At 38.3% G+C, this 23,935-nt stretch overlaps 1 protein-coding gene across 5 annotated transcripts in view; it reads left to right on the top strand.

The window, feature by feature from the left end:
- The window catches only part of SIL1 (SIL1 nucleotide exchange factor), a 254,806-nt gene that overhangs the window by 140,007 nt on the left and 90,864 nt on the right, over positions 1-23,935 (top strand). For all 5 annotated transcript variants that reach the window (XM_069104317.1, XM_069104314.1, XM_069104315.1 and 2 more), the window contains one exon: positions 22,861-22,981. In XM_069104317.1, coding sequence (XP_068960418.1) covers positions 22,861-22,981 — 121 coding nt within the window. The remainder of the gene's footprint in view (positions 1-22,860; positions 22,982-23,935) is intronic.

The following is a 23,935-nucleotide window of genomic DNA, read 5'->3' as shown; positions in this document are numbered from 1 at the left end:
GGTGCCAGTGGGAATTTCAGAATGTGTACTGACTAATTGCTGATTTTAGCCTCTGCAAGTTCCTGCTTATGTAATATCTAACTGGTGGCGGTGTGGGTTACCTTTCAAAGCTGAGGCTTTGCCTGGGTTCAAGGCTGTATGATTTGGGGAGGGCCCCCATCAGCCAATATGGTGCCAATAAAGGGTTCACTTCCAAATTGTTACTTGGGTCTTGCTCTTGTTTTGGGTACAACATATTGTAGGGGAGGATAGGCACATATATAGTTAGTTACACATGCAAAATTAGCACAAGATACTTTTTAAAATTTTTTTTTTTGAGGGGGGAGGACAGGGCAATTGGGGTTAAGTGACTTGCCCAAGGTCACATGGCTAGTCAGTGTTAAGTGTCTGAGGCTGGATTTGAGCTCGGGTCCTCCTGACTCCAGGGCCAGTGCTCCATTACAAGATACTTTTGAAAGGGAAGATACTTTCACTGAGGAGATCTATAAAGGCTTTATGTAGAGAGTTGTGTTTAAGCAGAGTTTGGAAGGAAACTATGAGGGCAGCTTGGCGGTGTGTAGTGGATAGAATGCTAAGCCTGGTGATCAGAAAGAGTCGTCTTCATGAGTTAAAATCTGGCCTCAAGTACTTACTGGCTGTGTGGCCCTGGGCAAGTCACTCAACTCTGCCTCAGTTTCCTCATCTGTAAAATGAGCTGGAGAAGGGAATGGCAAACTACTCTATTGGAGTGTCTTCTTTGCCAAGAAGACCCCAAATCCGGACATGAAGAGTTAGACATGACTGATAATGACTGAAGAACAAAAACCAAACCCATGGCAGTGATGAGGACCAGGAGTGCATTCTAGGAATGAGTCACAAGCCAGAACAAATGTGCCAAGATGGGAGATGGAGTGCCATGTATTGAGGAAGAGCAGGAAAGCCAGTTTGTCTTTGTAGAGGGGAATAAGGCTAGAGAGTTAGCTTGTAGGTTGTAAAGGGCTTCACGGCTAAACTGGAATTTGGGAGTCAGTGTGGTTCATTGTAAAGGATGCTAAGTTTGGAGTTAGAATTTGGGTTCAAATCATAGTTCTGCTGCTGCTTACTGCCTGTACCACATTTGGCAAGTCACCTAACCTTTATGGGAATGAGTTTCCTCATCTGTAAAATGGAGGGTTTGGACTTAATAAACTAGGAGATCCTTTCCATCTCTCAAAAGTAACTGTAATTCCAGTGGCAGTTCACCAGGGGGATGACATGGTCAGACATACACTTTTAGGAAAATTCACTTTGGCAGCTGAATGGAGGATCAGTTGGAAAGGATAGAGACTTGAGGTGGGGAAACCCATTAGGAGGATTTTTCAATATTCCAAGTGCGAGGTGGTAACTGATTGTGACCATTGTTGTACATGTAGAAATAACAGTATTTGGGAACAGATTAGATGTGTGAGATAAGGGAGAATGTAGAATAGTGAATGACATTGAGATTGGGAACCTGGGAACTGGGAACGATGGATGTTGGTGCCCTTGACAAAAACAGAGAAATATAGAAGGGTAGATATGGAGGGAAGGATCTAAGTTTTGTTCTGAACAGGCTGAGTTTGAATTACCTGTAGAACAGTGAGTTCAAAATTGGTAATAGGCAATTCATGATGCCTGTTATTAAAATTTTTTAGAAATTAGGGTCAGATATGTAGATTTGGGGGTCATCTGCAGAGAGATGATAATTAAACCCAGAGGAGGTAATTAAGTGGTTGATCTGACAGTGTAGATCAGTATTATCACTACATATTGACTTAAAAAACAACAAATCAATACTTTTTAGGTTGTATTGTATTTTTATTTATTTTGTTAAACATTTCCCAATTGTATTTTAATCTGGTTCCTAAGTCTTGGGGGATAGGTTCAGTTAGGAATATGAATGATAATCCTTTGGGTCTACAAAAAGGGCAATGAGGTACATTTTAAAAAGCTATTCCTTGAGGTCAGGTTTGGTCACAACATTTAGGTTTTTCCTTTCTATGTATATTTATGTCATTTTGTATATTACTTTCTTGCTTTGTTTATTTCACTTACCATCAGTTGGAGGTGAGTTATGAATGGAGAACACAGGGATTAGATGGCATGTCTTGTGTGAGGAACATCTCAAAGTTCAGTTTGATGGGACCAAAGAATCTGGAGAAGCGTTTTGGGGAAGTCTTCAAAGGAAACAGTAACTTTATTTTATATGCTTGATTCTTTTTGAATTCATTTTTTCAATCTGGAGTTCCATATTCTCTCCCTCCTTCTACCCCCTCCCCAACCTATTGAGAAAGTAAGCAGTAAGATATGCATTGTACATGTGAAGTCATATTATATCTTTGAAAAAAAATAAAAAGAAAAATAAAGTGAAAAATTAAGCTTCAATCTGTACTCAGTGTTCATCAGTTCTCTCTCTGAAGTTAAATAGTATTTTTCATCATGAGTCCTTTGGTATTGATATGAATCATTTTATTGATCAGAGTAGATAAGTCTTTCACAGTTGATTATCGTTACAATAGTCTATGTACAATGTTCTCCTGCTTCCTCTCACTTTACGTTAGTTCATTTATATCTTCTTAGGTTTTTCTGAAACCACCCCCCTCATCATGATTTTCTTATAGCATAATCGTTTTCTATCCTAATCACGTACCACGATTTGTTCAGCCATTCTCCAATAACTAGGCATTCTTTCAATTTCCAGTTCCACAGAAAAAGAAAGCTATTACAAGTACATCTGTACATATAGGTCCCTTTCCCTTTTTAAAAAAAATTCTTTGGGATACAGACTTAGCCCTTTGTGTATAGTTCTAAATTGTTCTCCAGAATGGTTGGACCAAGCTTGATTCTTTTCAAAAAACATTTGTATACTTTCTCACTTGATCTTCATAACTGTTGGTCATAGTGGGAGGGAAAAGAGTGTTAATTATATCTGCTTTTCTGATGAGGAAATAGAAAAGTTTTAAGCTCAGCATTATACAGACAGTGCTGGAGTTAGATAAGTTCAGACTTCTGTCTCTACTAAGTAGGAACGTAGCAAGTGGAGTAGAAGATGGTATGTGAGTTCAAGGATAGCTCAGACTCCTTGTTCTCTACAGAAACTTGCCTAGTCCAAGGGTTTACTAAAACCTGGAGGGGTTAGACTTGGGCAATTATGGTTAATCTTTGTAGAATGCACCAAGCCCTGACCTCCTCAGTCTTGGGCCTGGATGTCTCTAGAAACTATCACAGGGCTGTATCTCTACCATTTTGGAAGTTTCAGTCAGTTAATTTCCATCTCTTTTGGCTTTACCATTTGGGTTGTCTCCAATTACAGATTCTAAAATAGTTTCTCCCTTATCTCTTCATTAAACAAGAAGATCTATCTTGCCTGCCACTTTTACCTTCTGTCTTTTTGTCCCATGATTCCAGTTTTTAAGCCCTCTTCATTTTCACTGAGAAGCATAGTTGGGAAAGGCAGATAAGGCTAGATTTGAATTTGGATAGAGAGAATCTCCAGGTATATCTGACTCTACCTTGCTTTTTTTGCATGAGTTTATGGCACATAACCCTACATTACTGCCTATTGCCTGGCTGCACCTGTACAATATGACTTCTTGTTCTTCTGTGTGTGGTATGTGAGTGAGTGGAAGGGGGCATATATATAGAAGATGGAAGAGGAAAGACCTCTTAAGCAGGGCCCTCTGTTCCTTGTGTGTCTTTAACAATTGTTTTACTATATATAAAGATGTATGGTTCAAATACATTACCAGTTTCAGCACATAGCTAATTCCTGAGCTGAAAGCCGTTTTCCACATTGTACAGTTTGAAAAAGCTTACCTTGTTTGGGGAAACAGTTATTTATGTAAATATGATCTGTGGATATGTAATGTATGTAATAGGACTTAATCCATAAGCAATCAGCAAATTAGGCTGGTTGACATTTAGAGTTTCAATCTATTGTTTTAACCACCTTCCCTAGGGGTATTTAGCATATTCAAAGAGTGATACCATGTAAATTCAGCAATCTTTGTGTTTATTTTTTGGCTTTCCTTGCATGTATAAACCTAAGGACAAATTAGCACTTTGCCAAGCCTAAAAAATACTATTTTGATATGCTAACCACCCCTGAAGGGACCTTTGCAAATAACTGAACATTTAAGTTGAGAAGTGTCAGTAAGGCAGTTTGCAAACTGTTGGTGGACATTAGCCAGAGTTCCATGGGGAAGTAGTAGATGTGTCCCTCAGGTTTTTTCTTTCTCTTTGTATCTCTCCGGCTGAGTTTGATATAAAGCTAGATGTTATTAGTTCTCGATGCTACCTGAGTCTTTTTCTGGAATGACAGCTCTGTGTGTTGCAGGTGGAGGTATTGAGGTGTAAGTTCCAGGGGCAGTTGATTTGGGACTTGGAAGGAGGAAGAGAGTAAAGGTGACATGGGAAAACACTGAGCAAACCAATACAGGGTTTGACTGAATGATAGGGTTCTTTAGATTTCATGATTTTGGAGAATCATGTACAAGAAGAGATACCTGGATGTCATCCCCATGTCCTTCACACGTGTCCCTAGATGGTACAGATGTGAGCCCAGGTTCTTTGAGGCTGTACCATTGAGTACAAGTGCTAGCCGGTCTTATCAAGTAGGATGTTCTTGGAGAAAGGGCTCAAAACTGCCCTAAATATCTGTAATTGGATACAAGTCAGGCCGATCAGCAGAAGGTTGGTAGTAACTGAGTGGCGCATTTTTCCAGTCATAGTAATTTCTGTAGACTGTTCTCTTGAGACATCAAAACCAGTTGCTTTCTATGTTGATGAAATCAGTTAAAGTATTTAGATACAATGCATAAAGTGTGCAAATACCATCTTTAGTGAAATGGTTTCCTGATTTCATTCTACTTTTTGGTTTGAAATAGTTGAGATAAAGAAAATCCTCAGCAGACCACCATCCTTTTTTTTTCTTTTTGGTAGGTTATTTTATGAAGGAGAGAAGCTTTCTTCCCACTGGAGCTTAGAATGGGTTACCTGGAGTGTTTGGGGGGGAGGGCATTGCCTTCTGTTTCTGGTTTTTATCCATAATTTATGTTTGCATTCAATTAGAGGTAGCCTTCCTTTCAATTATGGAGATGACCCTTGAGTATTTTTTTGTCTCAGGGAGTATGTATCTATTATAACAATTACCTTTGGAGAGAGGGGAATTGCCCATAATTCTGGCCCTCAGAAGAGATGCAGTGCTAATAGATCCCGGGTCTCTCTTTGGCTTCCTCAGGAGAGCAGCATTTTGTGTTTGCTTGTTGGCTTCAGGTTTCCTGACTTGGAGCTGGCAGGAAGTGCTGGGACTATGGTAGCTGTGGGTTTGGGCTCCCCCAGAGAGAGCCTTTGCTACTGTTTGCCAGGTTTTGAATTGAATCATTCTCTTTTGTATGTGTAAAGTGCATTGGCATCTGATATTTCACATGATCCTGTGAGATTGGTTCTAAAGGTCCTGGAACCTGCTTCCACCCTTTCTTCTTCCTAGCTGCATTGTTTAACAGCTTTGAAATTTTCGGGTGACAGGTATATTCAAGTGAAAGTCATTGTGAATAGTGTATTGAGGCAGCTTGGTGACCTAGTGGATATAAAACAGAGCCTGGACTCAGGAAGAACAGAGTTCAAATGTGACCATAGGTACCTACTAGCTTTGTTACCCTGGGCAAGTCACTTAATCCCTGTTTTCCTCAATTTCTTCAACTGTAAAATGGTAATAACAGTAGCATCTACCTCCTAGGGTTTTTGTGAGGATCAAATGAGATATTTGTAAAGCTCCCTCCCTCTTCCTCTTTCCCCTTCCCCCCAGATTTTCTTTGATCTTCAGTAACATAAGAGCCCAAATTTCTTGGCACGTTAGTGAACCTTGTAACCCCTTCCCTTATTGGGGATCTTCAACATGAGCATTCTTGCTGTTGGTCCTTTCTTTTTGAAGAGGACCGGTGACATCTCGGAGTGATATTTTACTTTGCATGTGAATTGGATTTGAGTGAGACAGAGTTGCACAAAGTTTCAACTTCACTCTTCCTGTGTCAGGGGCAAAAGTCTTGATGACTAGTGATGGCCCAAGATGCACTGGATGACCTTGGCATTTTTAATGGCTGACCAAACTCTAAGTGCTCCACAGTGCCTTTTTCTGCTGCCTCCCATGTTTAGCACAAGTTGTTCTTACCCACTCATTCCATTAGGGAAAGTCTTCACATGCTTCACATCCCCAACTCACTGACAGGTTTGACGCCTGTTCATTACCGTCAATCTGGTTTAGCCTGTCTGACAAGATGGGCTGCCAAGATGACCACTGTGCATGCTACAACTTCTTGGAGCTACAAGTGAGAATTGGATGTAGGTGTATGGGGTGTTCAGGGAAGATCAGCACCTCTGGTGTGAGGGCTTTCCCAGCCCCTTTCAGGGAGCTTATCTGTCTTTGATGTCCCCCTTATCCAACCATCATATAAGCATTAAATACTACATGAGAGCTGGATTGGGGAGAGGGACTATTCAGAGTCCTCAAATAACACTATGTAAGCAGTCACCCATTACTCTATGTACTCTTATCTACACCCCTTGTAGCGCCAATGCAATATTCATAGCGCTGATGGTCACTATAAATATGCCTGCATCGTGCTCCAACACAAAATATAACAGACTCTCCATATAGAAGACAGAAGCAAAAACATTTATTCAGACACCAAAAACCCGAATCCCCAAATCTGTAAGCTGATTCCATCATAGTAGCAAAGAAATTAATAAGCCATAATGGCACAGAAAGCCACAGCATTCTTTAGCCTCCCCACAAACCAACGCAAGCCTAGCTGTCACAGCAGGTGGCAAACACCAACTTTTACTCACAGGCCTGTTTCCCTCTGATGCATCCTTTCTCTCCCACCCCCACCACCGTCTAGCTGCTCTGACTCCCAGCGTCCTGTGGGATCTGCTCCATCCTTCAGCAAACTCCTCCTACCACAGGCTCCATGTGATTACATTCAGCCTATTAGGGGAAGAGTTTATTTTCAAAGTAGGGAAGGTCTTCAAATTCCCTTAGGCTTATTAAGGGACAGGGAAGATCTTCAAATTCCCATTATCATTACACCCCTGTGTGTATATGTACCTTTAAAAAAGGTACAAGGCCTTTTCAACATCATCCTTGATTCATTGTCCTGTAAGGCCAGAGCCATTACACTCTTTCCCACAATAAGACTCTGCACTCAGAATTAGTAGTCTGTGCCTGGGGAAGCATGGTTTACTGAAGAAACTCCGGTGTAGTGTGAAAACATTCCTCAGAGAGGAAGAGATTGTTGATTAGAGTAGGAGCCAGTTTGGAAAGGTGAACTTGACCATAGATTTGGATTCTTCCTTTTCTTCGAGTTGACCTTTTGGTTTCATATGTGCAGAGGAATGGGACTGATAGAGGAAACTAACAGCTCAGAAATGAACCAATCTCAGTAGGTACTCTCTGAAAAGGATTTTTTTTTTAATACTAAAAATCTCTTCCCAGAGCAGAACTCTTCCCTCTGTTCTATTTAGCCTAGATACAATCAACAGATTTTTTTTTCCTGGGGATATAATTCTATGGAGACTCCAGAAAATCAAAGCTAAGAAACCAGAACACTTGTCCCTTGAGAACTCATATTAAAAAGTCAAAGACAGCACAATACTAGTGTCTTTATGGCTACAGATATGGAATTTCAAAGCTATGGATAGAAGAAATTTTTTTAGGAAAAATAAAAATCTGTGTTCTACAGTTCTAAAGACACAGTTGGTTTTGGAACATAAAAATGTATTATGTATAATTTCTCATAAAATTATCATGTTTAGTCTATTTTGAGCTGTGAAAGATGAGGTGGGGGGAGAACCCAGAACAATTTAAGGGAAAAAACTCTTTTAAAAAACATCTTTTTTGGTTCTGATTTCTTAGGAAAACCAAAAAATGGCTTGGAAGGGAGGTAACTTTTTCCCCCTGAACTTTTTGTGTATTTTTATTCTTGATTTTCTCAAGCTTCACGTCTCTACTTGTTACCATCTGATCATTGAATAAAATTAAGCTTTTGGATGGTTAATTGAATGGAAATTGGCCTCTTCTGGCATCATACTGACGCATAACAGCATAGATTTAAAATGTGACTATCTTCACTCTAATATCCCCTAGTTTTAGGCTAATTTCATCCTAGAATCAGTTGTTTTTCAGTGTCCTGTGAATGTGACATAGCAGGACTAACAATGTCCTGTGACACAGAACCTTGGAGATAATCGAGAATGGGTAAAGGTGCTACAGGAAGTTTTTCTTTTTTTCTGAAAGCTGTGTATCCAGCCATTTTAGTAGTTTCCATTGTAATGCATCTGACTTTTAGCTTCTGTTTCTAAAGTAATGGTAACATATTCTGTTTTCCATTTGTTTATTTATGGTCTTGTTTTCTACCCTTGCAAAACTTGATATAGGTACAAAGCTTCAGAAATGTACACATACCAGAATAATAGATAACTCTGATTTGGTTACAAGGCAATAATTTAAGTAGACAGGTTTAGCTGATAACATAAAACACAAGAGAGAAATAGGATCAGTTTATAAATGTCAGCAGAACCCCTGAGAGTGAGTTGCTGCCTTGGAGCTGACTCTGGTGCTGTTATTTCGCCTAATATATTATAAGAAGAAATAAACTGATGTCTGAGAAAATCTGGCTGACCAAGATTAAAAGAATGGGGTTGTAAATTAACTGTCTCTTTTATACTACCTTAAAGAAGTTTTTAGAAGTGACTAGACCAAATGGGACACTCATGCCCTGGGAAGGACCATTTTTGAGGTGGTGCTGAGAGATCATAATCCCCCATTTTATCTGTGTCTCACTGTTGGATATCTGCTTAACTGCTCCCATAGATCCGTGCTGTAAAGGAGCACTATCGGGTGCCGTGCCCAAGAGAGGTTGGGAAACACATCGTTGTTTATGGTACCTCTTGTCTATCTGATGGGCTCATTATACACATCAGGTCTGGTACCATGGACTTGGTGGGGAGGTCAGCACAAACACGGTTTCCATGGCAGCTGCAGCTGTTTGAAATGCTGATTGCAAAATATTTTAGTGATTTGGTGAAACAAAAATCAATCCAGCATAATAGGGCATTGTCACAAGATCGCCATCTCCCGAGTTGAAAATAAATATTCCTGCTTTACCTTGACATTTATTCCCCATAAATGCACTAGCGTTTATGTAGCATTATTCTGTGATCATGTTTTATTCTCTCTGACATGCTTGATTATTGATGTCTGCAGAGCCAGAGAAGCAAGTGGCATCAGGCAGAATTGGTTAGGGCATTCATTGGTTTTTACTGAACAGATTTTAGTTTGGGGCCAAATATATTGACTTAATAGGCTACAAGGCATTCATTACTACTATCTGTTATAGTGGGCCTAAGTCCTTGTTGCAGTCTTTCTAGCACTTCCTATATTGAACATTTTTATGAATAATTTGGAATGCTTTCATTAGGATGCTACACACAGAGAGATTTGGAAAGAGAGATTGTGTTTATTTTATTTTATTTCATTGTTAACCTAATTTATGCTTGTGTGTGGGGTTTTTGTTTTTGTTTTTGCTGTTTATAGATGGAAGAGAGTTTAGGTTGCTGTTACTTTGTTTGGGGTTTCTTCAGTCTACAAGGAAAATAAAGTTCTAGGTAGGAAAAGAAAATTGTCATTTTTAGGTCAAGCTGTGCTATCAGTTTTCTCACCTTTAGGCAGAATTGTGTTGAATCTGAGTCAGGGTAGTTGCAGAATCCAGTTCTTAAGTCTCTTTATTGGAGGAGCCTATGGAGATTGATCATCAGCACTACTTCTGAGCTTGTATCTCTCTTAGCACATGGTGAACAGGTATTCATTCTGTTCCTCTGTAATTAGTGCCCTCTTCAGGGACCCACTGAAATACTACAGGGATAATAGAGCTTTGTGCTTGGAGTGTAAAAGGAAGAGGGAAAGTGTGGCTAACTGAATTCCTCTTTTCCTTTTCCAGGTAACTATAGACCCTTCTAAAGTGCCTGAGTTCTCTCATTTCTCTCCTAAATCCAAAGAAATAGATGAATGGGCTTAAGCTAGGGTGAGAGATAGGGTTAGTAGTATTGGGGTAGTAGTGGTAGAAAGGGAATCACCCAGATGTATACTGCTCATATATTCCATAGAAGTCTAATCTCTGAGGCATACACATTCTTTCTGTCATAAAGCCTGTTTGAAAACAGCTATACAAATTCTCTTACAAATGGGCATCACCTTTAAAAAGGTGTAATTTAAGACTTCCATTTGAAAGAAATTTCAAGCTGTTTGTGAGTAACATGGTTTGAAGTTTTGGTGGAGAAAAGAGATTGAAAAATCTTGATTTAGAATGAAGTTCTGAGTTTTGTGAGTTTCATTTTTCATTGTTCCTGATTTAAATGGAGAGGAGATTATTGATCCCTTGCCTAACTAAACATGACCTTCAGGATGATTCATCTGAAAAGATGAATGAGGTCTGAAAAGCTTTGGTCACACTTCTACTTCCAGTCCAGAGAATTATTTTTGCCATACCACTTTCATGAAGGGAAAGGTGTCAAAGTTTAAGCAGAAAGAGTTAGTTGAAGAACTGGGAATATTAGTTAACCCAGTAATTAACATTTCAAATACAAAGTTGATAATTCACTTTCTTTTTGTTGTTGTTGTTTTTTTTTTAATTCAATAAATTAACCCATTTATTGTTGGACTATGGGCTACAGATATTTGATAAGATTTTACTGGTCTTTCAATCCCTTTAGTCTTCTGATGGCAGATTTGACTGTGACTGCAGAGGTGGTATTGTAGGTCCCTGTACCACCAGTTACTGTTTTCATACAGGATCCACAGTGCCAGATATCCACAGCCTGTCTCTTTATTTTGGTCTTGCCACCGAAGGAGCAGGTATTCTTGGCATGCTGGCTAATTTCAATTTTCTTTACCATTTTCCTGAGGGATACACCATAACTTCCACATTTACCAACAGTTCTGACCTTCTTGGTACGTTTAGCCATGTTATCGGCGCTGGGGCTGGAGCTTGGAGAGGGATAATTCACTTTCTTGATGTCTTGTTTTGATGCAGTTGAATAGAATGTGATTAGGCTGGTATTTCACATGACTTTATGTAACAAAATTCTTGAAAAAGTATTTACTGTCATTTATAGAGCTCCATAGTGTGTGTGTGTGTGTGTGTGTGTGTGTGTGTGTGTGTGTGTGTGGTGTATGACATAGTTTAGGTAAGGTGGAGAGATTAGATGAATGTGCAAATAATTGTTCCATAGTATATGATAGGTCATTTAGAGAGTACTTTATGCTGTCAGAAGACAGAAAATGTCATTGTGGTAGAAAGATTTGTGTGAGGTAGCAGCTAAGTTGTATTTTAAAGGATAGTAGGAAATCCACTGGCCAAAAAGTAGACAATGGACTTTTCAGGCATAAGGAACAGCATGAGATAGGCACAAAAAACCAGTAAGTGCTTGGTGTGTTTGTGGTTAGTTGAGATATGTATATGGGGAGAGTAGTCTTATTTGGCTGGCGCATAGAGTATGTGAAGGGGAAAAATATGAGACAAAACTGGGAGTGTAGAGTGACATTTTGTTGGGGGCCTTTGTTTACTCAACAATAGAGGGAACCACTGAAGGTTTTCATCAGAAAAAGAGTGTCCTGACCATATTTATGGATTAAAGAATAGTATATCAAAACTCAGTCCAAGTGAATTCATGACAATAGTAGAATCTACTGAGTTTCTTCTTTCCTCTTTCTGTTTGTGACTGTTTCTTTACTACCTCTTTTGTATAGACATGGCTTCTCTTTATTGTGTCATCTCTCCCAGTTAGTGTGTGTGTGTGTGTGTGTGTGTGTGTGTGTGTGGTGAGGGTGAGAGTAGAGACTTAGCTAATTGTATCCCCAGTGCTTGGCATATAGTGAGTATTTAATAAATACCTTTTTATTAATTTATTGTATTTAGCAGGACACTATCAGAACTGTCCAGCTTGTCTTGTGTTCTCTTCTGGATTTCCTTCTGCTGTCTCATGTGAATTTTAAAAGTTGTTCACGAGTGCCCTTTTCTCATCCATTGTTCATCCACTCTTCTATGTGTCCATTCTTCATATATGCATTATTATCATTACCCATCAACTTCCCCGAGTCCCAGTATAAACTTCCTTATAACATAGATAGTGTTTAGTTAAGCAAAACAAATGGACGTATTGGCTGTGTCTGAAAATGTGTCTTCTTCTGTGCCTCTGGTCCAGCAAATAGTACAACCCTTTCATTTTACAGATGCAGACACTGAGGTCCAAAAAGGTTAAGTGACTTTCTTAGGGTCACCCAGATAGTAAATAAGGGGCAGCAAGAAAATGGGATTTGTATACAAATCACATCCAACACTCTTTCTGTTGTATCATATTCTGTTTCATTGCTGACACATTGCACACAATTCTGAAGCCTTTTCTTGTTGTTTACTTTTACCTTCTCTTAAGAATCACAAAATTTGAGAGTTGGAAGGGACCCCAGTGGCCACCTAGTCCAATCCTTACATGCAGGAATCCCTAGTATAACATACTGACCAAATCAATTTCCAGTGCTTGACTTCCAAGCAGGTGAAACTTGCCATCTTTCAAGGCAGTCCATTTCTCTCTTGGACAGATGTAATTGTTTGGAAATATTTGCTGCCTCTTTGTGTCTTCCACAAATTGCTCCTAGCATGGCCTTCTGGGGACAAATGAAATATGTGTCATTCTTCTTCTAAGATGGTCTTTGATATATTTAACATTGCCATCATGTCTCCATGAGTCTTCTTTTCTCTAGGCTAAACATGCCCAGTTCCTTCAACTAAACATTCTAAGTCATGATTTGAAAGCCCTTCATTCATCCTGGTTTTCCCCTTGGGACAGTTGTCAGTTTATCAATGTTTTTTGTAAACCATGATGACCAGAACTGATCATAGTGCTCCAGACAAGCCAGAGTTCAGAGTCCAGAATAATGTTGGACTATCATCTCCCTATTCTTGCAAGCTCTATTCTTTTTTTTTTTTTAGAGGGCAACTGGGGTTAAGTGACTTGCCCAAAGTCACATGTTTAGTAAGTGTATTAAGTGTCTGAGGCCGGATTTGAACTCAGGTCCTTCTGACTCCAGGGCCGTTGCTCTATTCACTGCACCACCTAGCCGCCCCTGCTATATTCTTTTTTAATGCAGTCCAAGGTCGATTTAACTTTTTTGTGTGATATACCACATTGCTGACTCATGTTGCAGTTCACTAAAACCCCACAGATCCTTTTCAGAACAAATGAAAATATAACTCATACCTCCATCTTACAATTGTGGAGTGTTTTTTTTTTTTTATAAATACAAATATAAGACTTTGCCTTTATCCCAATTGAATTTTGTCTTAACTCCTCCGGCCTGTCAAAGTCTTTTTGGATCCTGTATTTGTCATTTAAGCTGTCCCTCTCAGCTTTGTTATTTGTAAAATCATTGAACATACTATGAGTGTCCTTATCCAACTCATTGATCAAAATGTTGAATAGCACAGGGCCAAGCACAGATCCACTGAAGACTTCCCACCACATTGACACTGAACCAACTTCTCTTTGAATTCAGCCATCCGGCTAGTTCTGAATGATATTATCATCGAATTCCTATTTCTCCATCTGCTCCACGGGATGGGATGAGATGCTTTATCAAAAGCTTTGCTGACATGTAGATAAACCATATCCACAGCATTCCCTTTATCTACTAGTAGAATAGTCTTGTCAAAAGAAAATGAGGTTAGTCTGTCATGAGTTCTTGATGAATCCTTTCTGGTTCTTTTAAATCCCCACTTCCCCTTCTACATGTTCTAACCATCTCTTTTGTGATTCATTCTAGAAATTTCTCAAGAATCAAAGTCATTTTCATTGGCCATTTATTTGCAGATTATTCTCTTTTCTCTTTTGAAAATCAGTAAGATCTTGTGGCTCCTCTCCCATTTTCTAGACAGCAGTGATGGTGGCTCAACAATCCCACTTGCCAGTTTCAGGACCAAGAATGCAGTTCATCTGAGCTAAGTAACTTGAGTTCATCTTGGAGCAGTTAAGTACTTTCTTATCATCCCTTTTCTTGAGTATTTACTCTCCTAGTCATTTTTATTCTGTCATTTTCAAAATAGAAATCATTCTCTTTTGTAGAGAAAACAGGAACAAAAGGTAAAATATTAGTATTTCTGCCTTCTCTCTGCTGTTTTCTTCTTTCTATCCAGCTTGAGCAAAGGTCTTATCCCTTCTTTGTACCTGCTTTTTCTCCCAGGATAACTGAAAAAAGCTCTTTTTGTTGTCCTTAGATTCTGTTGCCAGCCATAGCTCATTCTCAGCATTATCATTCTCACCACTATTTTTGTAGTACCATGCCACACTTTTAGAATCATCTCTAGTTACCTGGCCTTGCTTCCACCTTCTATATATTTAGTTTTTTAAACTTAAATTGGTAAATTCCTTGTACATTGACTTTGGTTCTTAAGACATTCGATTTTTTCTCCTTGTTGTAACTGTTTCCCTCTGAGTCTTCAGAATTTCATTCATAGACATCTCTTATCTTTCCTGGATTGACTTCTCCTGAAGTACTTTAGTCAATGTAATCCTACCTGTTTTCCTTCTGAACTTATTTAAATCTGTTTTCTCATAATCTAGGGTGCATGTTGGATTATATGTCAAATTTTCTTCTCTTTATCATACTATGAGGTTGGAATGGTTGCTTCTTTCCAAAGTTCCCATCATTTCTACCCCACCAATCACTTCTTCCTTGTTAGTGAGAGTCAAATCCAGAATACTATTATTCCTGGTTTTTTTTCCTCCTGATTTTATTATTGTAGTCATTATTTTCTCCTGGTTATTCCCATTTTACTTATTGTCAGTTCATATAAGTTGTCCTCTGTTTCTCTATATCTGTCCCTTTTGTCATTTCTTATGTCCCAATACTTATTCCTTAAAACTATTCATTAACGTATGGTAACTTGTTTAACCATTTGCCAATTAATGCATACCCACTTTGTTTCTAGTTTTTTCACTACAATAAAAAGTGCAATAAATTCTTTTGTACATGGGGATTCTTTTTCCTCTGTCTTTGACCTCTTTAGGGTATATGTGCCTTGCAAGTGGTATCACTGGGTCACTGGTTTAGTGAATTTGTGATAGGATTTCAAATTCTCATTCATAATGGTTGAATCGTTCGCCAGCTCTTCCAATAGTACATTAATAGCAATTGTTGCTTTCCTTTTTTGCTATTCTTGCCAGTCAGATAAGTGTGTGAGGTGAAATCTTTGAGTTGTTTCAGTTTCATTTCTCCTGTTATTAGTGATTTGGTCATTTTGGTATAGTTGTTATTTGTTTGAATTTATTTTTAAAAAATTACTTGTTTATTTATGTATTGGAATAATCCTTTTGTTTCCCACTTTTTTTGCTCCTTCCAAAAAGTATTGTGGTGAATGTGTTGAACCTTTCCTTATGTTTTAAGGACTATTCCTGCTTGAGCTCTCAAATCTCTGTCTTGGGAAATTTTTCCCGCTATCTGTTGGAACCCCACTCACTATTCCTAAGGTCCCCATTGCTACTTCTCTGACCAAGATACTGCTGTTCACGTCTGCTAATTTTTCTGTTGCCCTGTATTTATGACTTTTTTAGACTGAGGTTAGATGTGATTCAGGGCTGGTCAACACACTTTCAGCTTTATTGTTAGAATTTCTCCATCTGACACACCAGGGGGCTAGTCCAGTTGTCCTTCCCAGTGGAAGGTCTCTATCCCTTAATTTTAGCAGGGTCAGGGTTAGTGAATTCCATTTTCCTCTTCTTTGCCTTCCCTGCTTTTTAATGTGATCTTTCAGTTCTTGTTATGTACATGGTAGCTGGGGTAATGATAAGCACGAGCCTAGAAGTTTAGATGAACCCCAGGAAGGCCCTGGCGACCCTGCAGGGGATCCTACAAAGCAGTGACCCCTACTGCTATTTCTACCAAATAGCAAATCTCTTCTTTCCCTTCCTTCTTTGCTCTCGGTCCCCTTTACCTCTTTAATTCTTCATATTGCAAAATTGAAATACGTTTCGACATAGTTGTTGTATTTTTGAATGAAATTTTATGTATATTGCTCCTAGGTTTTTTTTTCTTTAAATTTTTAAAAGATTTCTCTTATAAATCTATAGCTAGGTATGTTTTCTTTGTTTCTGGGCCATACCTTGCCCCCTGCACTTTGTGCAGTTTTGGGGTAGGTTAGTGACTTAATTAAAAAAAAAAACATTTTCTACTCCTGCATTATTTTAAAACATGTTTTCCCAATGCTCTTTTTCTTTTAAATAAAAAAAAACTTGTCACTTTCTATTGATTCTATCCTTAGTTCTCCTTGTGTCAAGTATAGTTCAACAAAATAGACGTATGCAGCGGCCATACCTGCAGATGTTGGCCTCTCTCTGCTGAGAGGCAGGAGGTGCACCTCACAATTAGACCTCTGAAGTTGGGTAAACATTGAACAGAATTCTGAAGACTTTCACTTTCATTTTCCTTGTTATTGTGGTCATTGTTCCTTTTTTTTTTTTTAATACTGTAAATTTCACTTTGCATTTCATTAGTTCATATAAATCTTCCCCCTTCCTTAAATCTCCCACTCCTAGGGTGTACACTCTTAACTTGGAAAGTTGAAATGCAAGATGAAAAACAGGGTTGAGATGGCATGATAAAGTTGTTTATGAGTTCGACAGATTTTATTGGGCAACCACTTTTTAAGTTTAACACTGTGACTTTGTTACACATTGTGGGATTTATGATCTGATTAGGGATGATTTACCTCCAGCAAAATAGTTATAATCTTACTGAGATTTTATGTCTGTAATCAGGTGTGAAATTATTTTGTGCAGACTAGACATGTAGAGATTCAGAGAAGGAAGACATCAGTATAGAAAGTCTAGAAAGCTTCATTGTCCACTTGGAATCATCAAATTGGTTGCTTTAAAATTACCTGTTAACAGCAAATTTGCAGAAATACCAGTTTTTTTAATTAGCATCCCTCTCCAAGACCTTTTTGAATGCTTGAGTGGGCATTTGTCACTGTAGCCCTAGAGGAAAAAGCCAGGGCCCTAATTATTGGAGGTGGGGTATGGGGGAGGTTGGTGTTGGGTTGATATCTGTGGAATTGGGGAGCCTGTAGCCTAGTGGCTGCTTTTATAAGCCAGCTCTCTAGTGCATTGTTGAAAAATTGGCTTAAGCCCATGATTGAGCTAATTTTTATCGAAAAATCCCAAGGCTTTTGTCCCTTGTTGCCTGATGGAAGCTGTTTTCATTTAAATACTCTGGGTTTGCATTGCCTGCACTGCTGGATTTGGGATGATTGATTTGTATTCTGGTATCTCAGGGAACCAGAGAGATACCGTCCCGTCTTTAAATGTGTTTTGTTAGGGGACAGTGTTGAAGCCTACAGGAGGTTGGAGATTACAATAGATGCAGTAGATGGATGTTTTTCATATGACCCAAGCCTAGCTTAACTTGCATGTTTTCTGCTCCTCTCAGATTGGACTCCCTGCAGCCTTTGTTCACACTGAGCTTTAAAAGGACATAATTTAGCAATCTTTATATTGGAAGAGAAAGTAATAATTCTTTAAAACATTTGATTGAGTTTTTCAGGGAAGAAGGATGAAAGAAATTTTTCTGGTGCCTACTATATACTCAACACCCAAAAGTGTTTTCTCATTATTCATTTTTATTTATACTCATGAAACAATGTCCCTGGGAAAAAGGCAGGGAATTTTGATTTCATTTTCTAGACAGGAGAACTAAGCAATTCAAGGGATCTGTGGGGGACCAAGACAAGAGTAACATTAGACTTGGAAGCAAAAGACTAGGATTGAGTCCTGGCTTTTAACACTTAGTAGCTGTGTGATTTTTTAGGGAGACACTTTTCTGAGCCTGAGTTTCCTCATCTGTAAAATAGAAAAGAGAAAGTATAGGTGTAGTATCTGCCTCACTGTGAAAAACAAAAAAGGTCATGTGCTGAAATTGTCTTGCACTTTGTGTGTATGAATGGTTGTGAAGAACTCAGGGGCTTTACTAGTCCAGTACTATTTATACCGAATGCTTTTGCTTCCAGGAAGCCCTTAATGCAGATGAAGTCACCTAAATATGCCATTCCTTTATACTAATCCAAATCTTATTCTCAGAGCCAAATGCCAACAAATAAGTATCATTTTGTATAGACACTTAATACCATTTTACTGGTGAAAGGTCCTGTCCCAACTGCCAGGAGTATTGCTTTGTAAATAAAACCATATACACAGTGTCCCAAAAGTCTTAGTGAAGTTTTAAGTTTTGATACCTTAGTACTGCACTAAGACTTTTTGGATACCCTCTATATCACTTTGCTTGGTTGACTGTGAAGGTAACAAATATTCATCAAAGTGAACAAATAGCCAATTATTTCAGGGTCCCAAGGGACTTGTAAGACTGAGGGAAAAAGATTAAAAAAATGAATAATATCTGGCCCTTTGTTCTTCCCCCCTTTAGTTATGACTATTGTTTTGAAAAAATAACAAGGACGAAAGGCTACATTTGGCATACAAGCTGTGTGTTTCAGATTTGGCTAATGAGAAATTTTTGCTGCTTTAATTTGGTTCTCAGTCAATCTATGTTCAAAGAATCTATTGATCAGTAAACATAATGAAAAAAGTAGGAGCTAGATAGAAATGGTTTGCGCCATTCTTGCTAATGAGATGCTAATGAAATTATGCTTTTGTGGCAGAGGTTGACATTCTGGGCTCCTAATGGACTCTGGAATCCATCCTTTTTCCCCAAAATAAACAGTAGCCCCTTGATTCACTGGAAAATTGGCACAATTAGCTCTAATGCCCGGTGTCTTTTTTTTTTTTTTTTAAATCTTCTTATACCTTACAAGGTCAGCCTTGCTGGATCAATGCAGGTACCTTTTGAGTATGTTTGCTGTTATTCTTCGATCTCATTGACATGGCACCTCCCTCTATTGGTGTCCATCCCAACCTATCTTCTTCCCTTCTTAGGTGAATTGCAGGTTTGACCTTGTCACCTTCCAAATCAAACTCCAGGGAGACCCTCTTGCATTTAGGGTCAAATATCAATTCCATCCCTTCTGCCCCCAGCTGTGAGCGTCCTCCCCCAATAAATTATATTGTGTTGATTTTGTATGTGTTTTATATATAATTATATGTGTAAATATTGTCTTTCCAAATAGAATATAAGATTCTTGAGGTCAAAGACTGGTTAATTTTTGTCTTTGCATCCTCAGTATATATCGCAGTACCTGGCACATATCAAAGCTCTTAATAAAATGCTTGTTGGTTGAATGATTAATTTCATCATCTTATGTCAGTTTAGATGTTGTTTGAATAACATGGGAAATGTTAGCATTAAAATGATAGTCTAAGGTGGGAAGACCAAATGGCTTCTGAGATCCTTTCTAGCTCTCAGTCTGTGGTTCAATAATCTCTTTTGGTGGGGCAGTCAAAAGATAGGCATATCAGATCAATGCTGATTAAACTTTGAATTGATTCAGTAATTCTGGAAAACAGCTTGGAATTATACAGAAACACTCATAAAATTGCTCATTCCTTTTCACCCCCAAATTATGGTTCTGGTACTCTCCCAGTGAGATTATTGATAGTAAGGAAAGAGCTCTTTGTACAAAAATGTTCATGGCAACATTGTTAGTGATAATTTAAAAAGTTAGAATCAATATATGTGCCCAACAATAAGGAAGCAGTTGAGCAAATTATGGTTTAAGAATGAATGGAAACTTATTTTGCCATAAGAAATATAAATGTGAAAAATTCATTTGGGAAGACTTTCATGAAATGATGCAGAAGGAAAAAAGAAGAGCAAAAAGAACTATACATGACTATTACAATAATTTAAATAAAATCCAGGTGGAGTGGCAACACATTTTTGCTTTTGATCTGCCAGTTTCCATGCTCTCCCCTCTCTAATCCGTCCTCCACATAACTCCCAAAATATTCCATATCACTCCCTTATTCAAAAGTCCCCAGGGTATCCCTACTATGCATTGGATGACATAGAAACTACTTAACCTGACATTTAAGTCCCTCTACAATCTTACTCTAAATTACCTTTCCCTTATTACCTCATGTTATTTCCTTTGGCTTACTCTAGTTTCCTGCCATGCTGAACTGCTGTATCTTTCCTAAACCTAACGTTCCATCTCCCACCTTGGTGCATTTGCCAAAGCTACCCCGACTTCTTGTAATGACCGTCGTTGTCATTTCTTCCTCTCAAAATCCTTAGCTCTTCTTAAGGCTCAGCTCCTCTGTGAAGCCCTCCTCAGATTACGTAATAATAAATTACTTTTGTACATGTTGTAAGCCCCAGTGAAATGTGGGTTTTGGGAGTGCAGGTACAGGTTTTTCTGTCTTTGTGTACCTAGGACAGGGCCTTACACACAATGTACACCTTATAGGTGTGTATGCTGTGCTGGAATAAGGGCCAGAGATGCCCAGTGGCACTCCCCCAAATTACCGACTATACCTCTGCGCCTAAATGGGAAAACATTTATTTCATCGTGAACTTCTGTTTTTTTTTTTCTCTTCTTTTTGCTTCCAAAACCTAGTTTCTTGTCCCTTTTCCCTAACATTCTTTCTTTTCCCATGCAACTTGTAAATCTTTTCTCCACCTTTGTTTTCATTAATTTCTTGGCTTTGGATGCTTTAGGTCAGGTAACTTGGAAAGTTGGCATGTACCTTACTGGGGTTGAAATATTTTATTATGTCTTTATTGCCTCTACTACCATGAAGCCTTTTTTTCTTTCATAGTTTAGTTTTGTTTTAAATGAGCAAATCCTATATTTTAAAATGAATATTATTTGGTTTGTACTTTCTATGGGGAGTCATGTGAAAGGAATAATTTTGGAAATTTATGTACCACAATTTGTTTAGCCATTCTTTAATTGATAGACCTCTACTTTGTTTCTAATTTTTTTGCTAATGCAAAAATGCTGCTATAAATATATAGGTATACATGGGAATGTTTTTCTCATCAGTGGTCTCTTTGGAGTATAAGCCTAGTAGTAGAATCTACTGGTCAAAGTGTATGGAAATTTTTAGTTATTTTATTTGCATAATTCCAAATACTTTCCAGAATTTTTATTTCCTGACTTACATCTCTACAATCTTTTTTTACTAGTGTGCCTAACTTCCCACAACCCCTCCACTGATTCCATGTTTTTGCCATTTCTGCCAATTTGCAAAGTGTTAGGTGAAACCTCAGAGTTGTTTTGAGTTGCATCTCTCTTATCATTAGTGATTTTGAGTATTCTTTCATATGGTTTTGAATTCTTTGCAGTTCTTCTTTTGAGAACTTTGTTCATATTCTTTAACCACTTATCAAACTTTCATCACATAAATTTGTTAAAGATTTTTTTTCTCCTTTCTCCTCTTTCCTTCTTATCCTAGGTGCATTACTTTTCTTTTTGCTGAAACTTCCCAGTTTTATCTTTATCCTTTGGTTAAGAGTATAACTCCATTTATATAATGCATCCATCTCTAAGACAGCAAGAGCCTTAATAAAGTTAACGACTGGCTGAACTGACAACAAGATGGGTTAATCCATGACATATGAAGCAATACTAATATTTAACAATTAATTATTGAAAAAGCTGTTAAAACAGTCATCTTCACTCGACAAAGTTGTCTTAAGGTTCTGTTACTTGTTACTTTGCAGAGTACACCATTCTGTCCTCCTCTCTATCCCATTTTTGTGATTGCTAGGCATTTTCTTAATGAAGAGGTTATGGAGTCCATGTTCTTCTCTAGCCTTCTGTTGAAGGCAGGTCTCCCTTTTATAGATAATGAGGTTCAGCCAAAAGGAAAGGCTCGTAGAGACTGGAGAGAAACTAATAAGGCACAGCTCCCTGCTTGTCCATTTCCCCCCACTGTATATGCTTAGGGTCAAACCGGCTTAGGAAGACCTTAGTCCAGTGCTGTTTTTTATTATATAATCCTCGGCAGTAACTCTTTGCTACAGCCCAACCCCCAGTCTTCTCATGTCTGGATGCTGCTCTTTATTTCCCTGCTTAAGCTGCTCTGCTTGCTAGCTCTCATCCCAAGCATGTTGATTTCTGTTTCTCTGCTTTTGCACATACTTCATCCTCTGCCTGGAATAGGCTTTGTCTCCTCTTTGCCAGTTTGTGTCTCTAACCTCTTTCCACATAGCCTCCCTCCCTCAAGCCAGCAATCCCTGTAACACCAATCACACCTGTACTTTACATCTCTGGAGCACTTAAGCATTCAATTTAAAGTATCTTATTTTCACTTACTGACTTGTTGCTTTGTAATTGTATTGGAGTTATTCTATATGCTGTATATATTTTGTTTTCCTGACTGGATAATAAGTTCTTTAAAGGAGGTACCCCTCTTCTCTTTCTTGTATGCTTACCCACAGGCCTTCTGAGCATGAAGGCATGAGATAAATCCTATTGTTTGATAATGAGTGTATCCAAAGAGTAAATGCTCAGGTTCTCATTGGCCTCACATTGATCGTTTTAGATGCAGGGGCTCACCTATTCCTTACTATAGGCTTGGGGCCACAGGTATGTGTATGGGGGAGAGTAGAAGAGCCCATTTAAGGGTATATCTGGAGGACATGTATCTAAAGGGTTTGGCATTTTAAGGGCTTAAATTCGACTCATTTGGCACTTGTCACTGTCTTCTGAGTGAGGGGCTAGAGCCTTTCACCAGCAGGAGCAGTCTTATGTCACACAAGTTTGTGTGGGTGAAAGAAAGCTCTTTCAGGGATCGTCAGAACCCAGAATTCCCTGCCTTCCACCCCAGGTTTAATGTAGTGTCCCTTCTTTTGGCTTTTAGGTCAAGCTGTCCCTGCTGGTTCCCATGTGCGTCTGAATCTACAGACTGGAGAGAGAGAAGTAAAGCTCCCAGATGGGGAAAAATACCAAAATAACTTGAAAGAGCAAAAAAAAGGCCAAAGGTAAAGTATAAGACCCAAGGGGACCTGGTTTATGGCGTTGTCTGTAATATTTCTGATATCAACTACAGTAATATTCCTTAATTCAAAGTACAATAAAAAGCCTCATGAATTCAATACTCAGTGATTTAGAATTTGTGTTAAAGCACCTAGGAATGGACTGAAGTTTTACCTTTGTACTAGCATTACAAAGTAAATGAATAGTTTGAGCAAGATTTTAGGAGAAGGGTTTAACCTTTAACAAAACACAGCTGTTCATAAGAACTTAAAGATGATCTATTTGCATCCCAACAGTTAATGAGCTGATTATAGATGAGCCTTATTTATTCATTAAAGTAGGTCTAGCAGCCCCTCTTTTTTTTTCCAGTACTTTTTTTAGAAAGCAAAAAATCTGCATTTAAAAAAAGTTATAATTCAGAATTTTCACTAATTCAAAAAATCTCCAGTTTGCTTAAATTGGAGTGGCTTTATGTAGTCTAGAAATTAAAGTACTATTTTAGCGGTTAGCTTACCCTGTTGTTTAATGTTGAACATCTGGACAATGGGGATAAGAACACTTGTACTACCTACCTCATAGAGTTGTGTGGAAAGCCTTAAAGCGATATTTAATTGTGAACTACATTATATTAGATATCTTGAATCCAAATAATTCAGCTGTACTGTGTTCTTTGTATTTAGAATGACCAAGTTGTCCTTCTACAGTGTGTCCCTTTATGGGGTTTTGTATGTCTTTCTCGTGTGTGTGTGTGTGTGTGTGTGTGTGTGTGTGTGTGTGTGTTTCTTATATCTAGGTGGATTTCATTTTGAGTAGCTAATATAGATATATCATTGAGTTTGCAAAAACAAGAATTTTGGTTAGAAACCTATGATGAATTTAACATAGTGATGACCCATCTTTGTTAGTTCAAATCCAACTTCAGACACTAACTGGCAGTGTGACCCTGGGCAAGTAACTTA

Source organism: Petaurus breviceps, unplaced genomic scaffold (genome assembly GCF_028583685.1).
Source record: "Petaurus breviceps papuanus isolate PSGF00001 unplaced genomic scaffold, PetGlider_PUasm1.0 685, whole genome shotgun sequence".
NCBI lineage: Eukaryota > Metazoa > Chordata > Mammalia > Diprotodontia > Petauridae > Petaurus > Petaurus breviceps.
The sequence above is the reverse complement of the archived record's forward strand: the minus strand, read 5'-3'. Positions and strand labels throughout refer to the sequence as shown.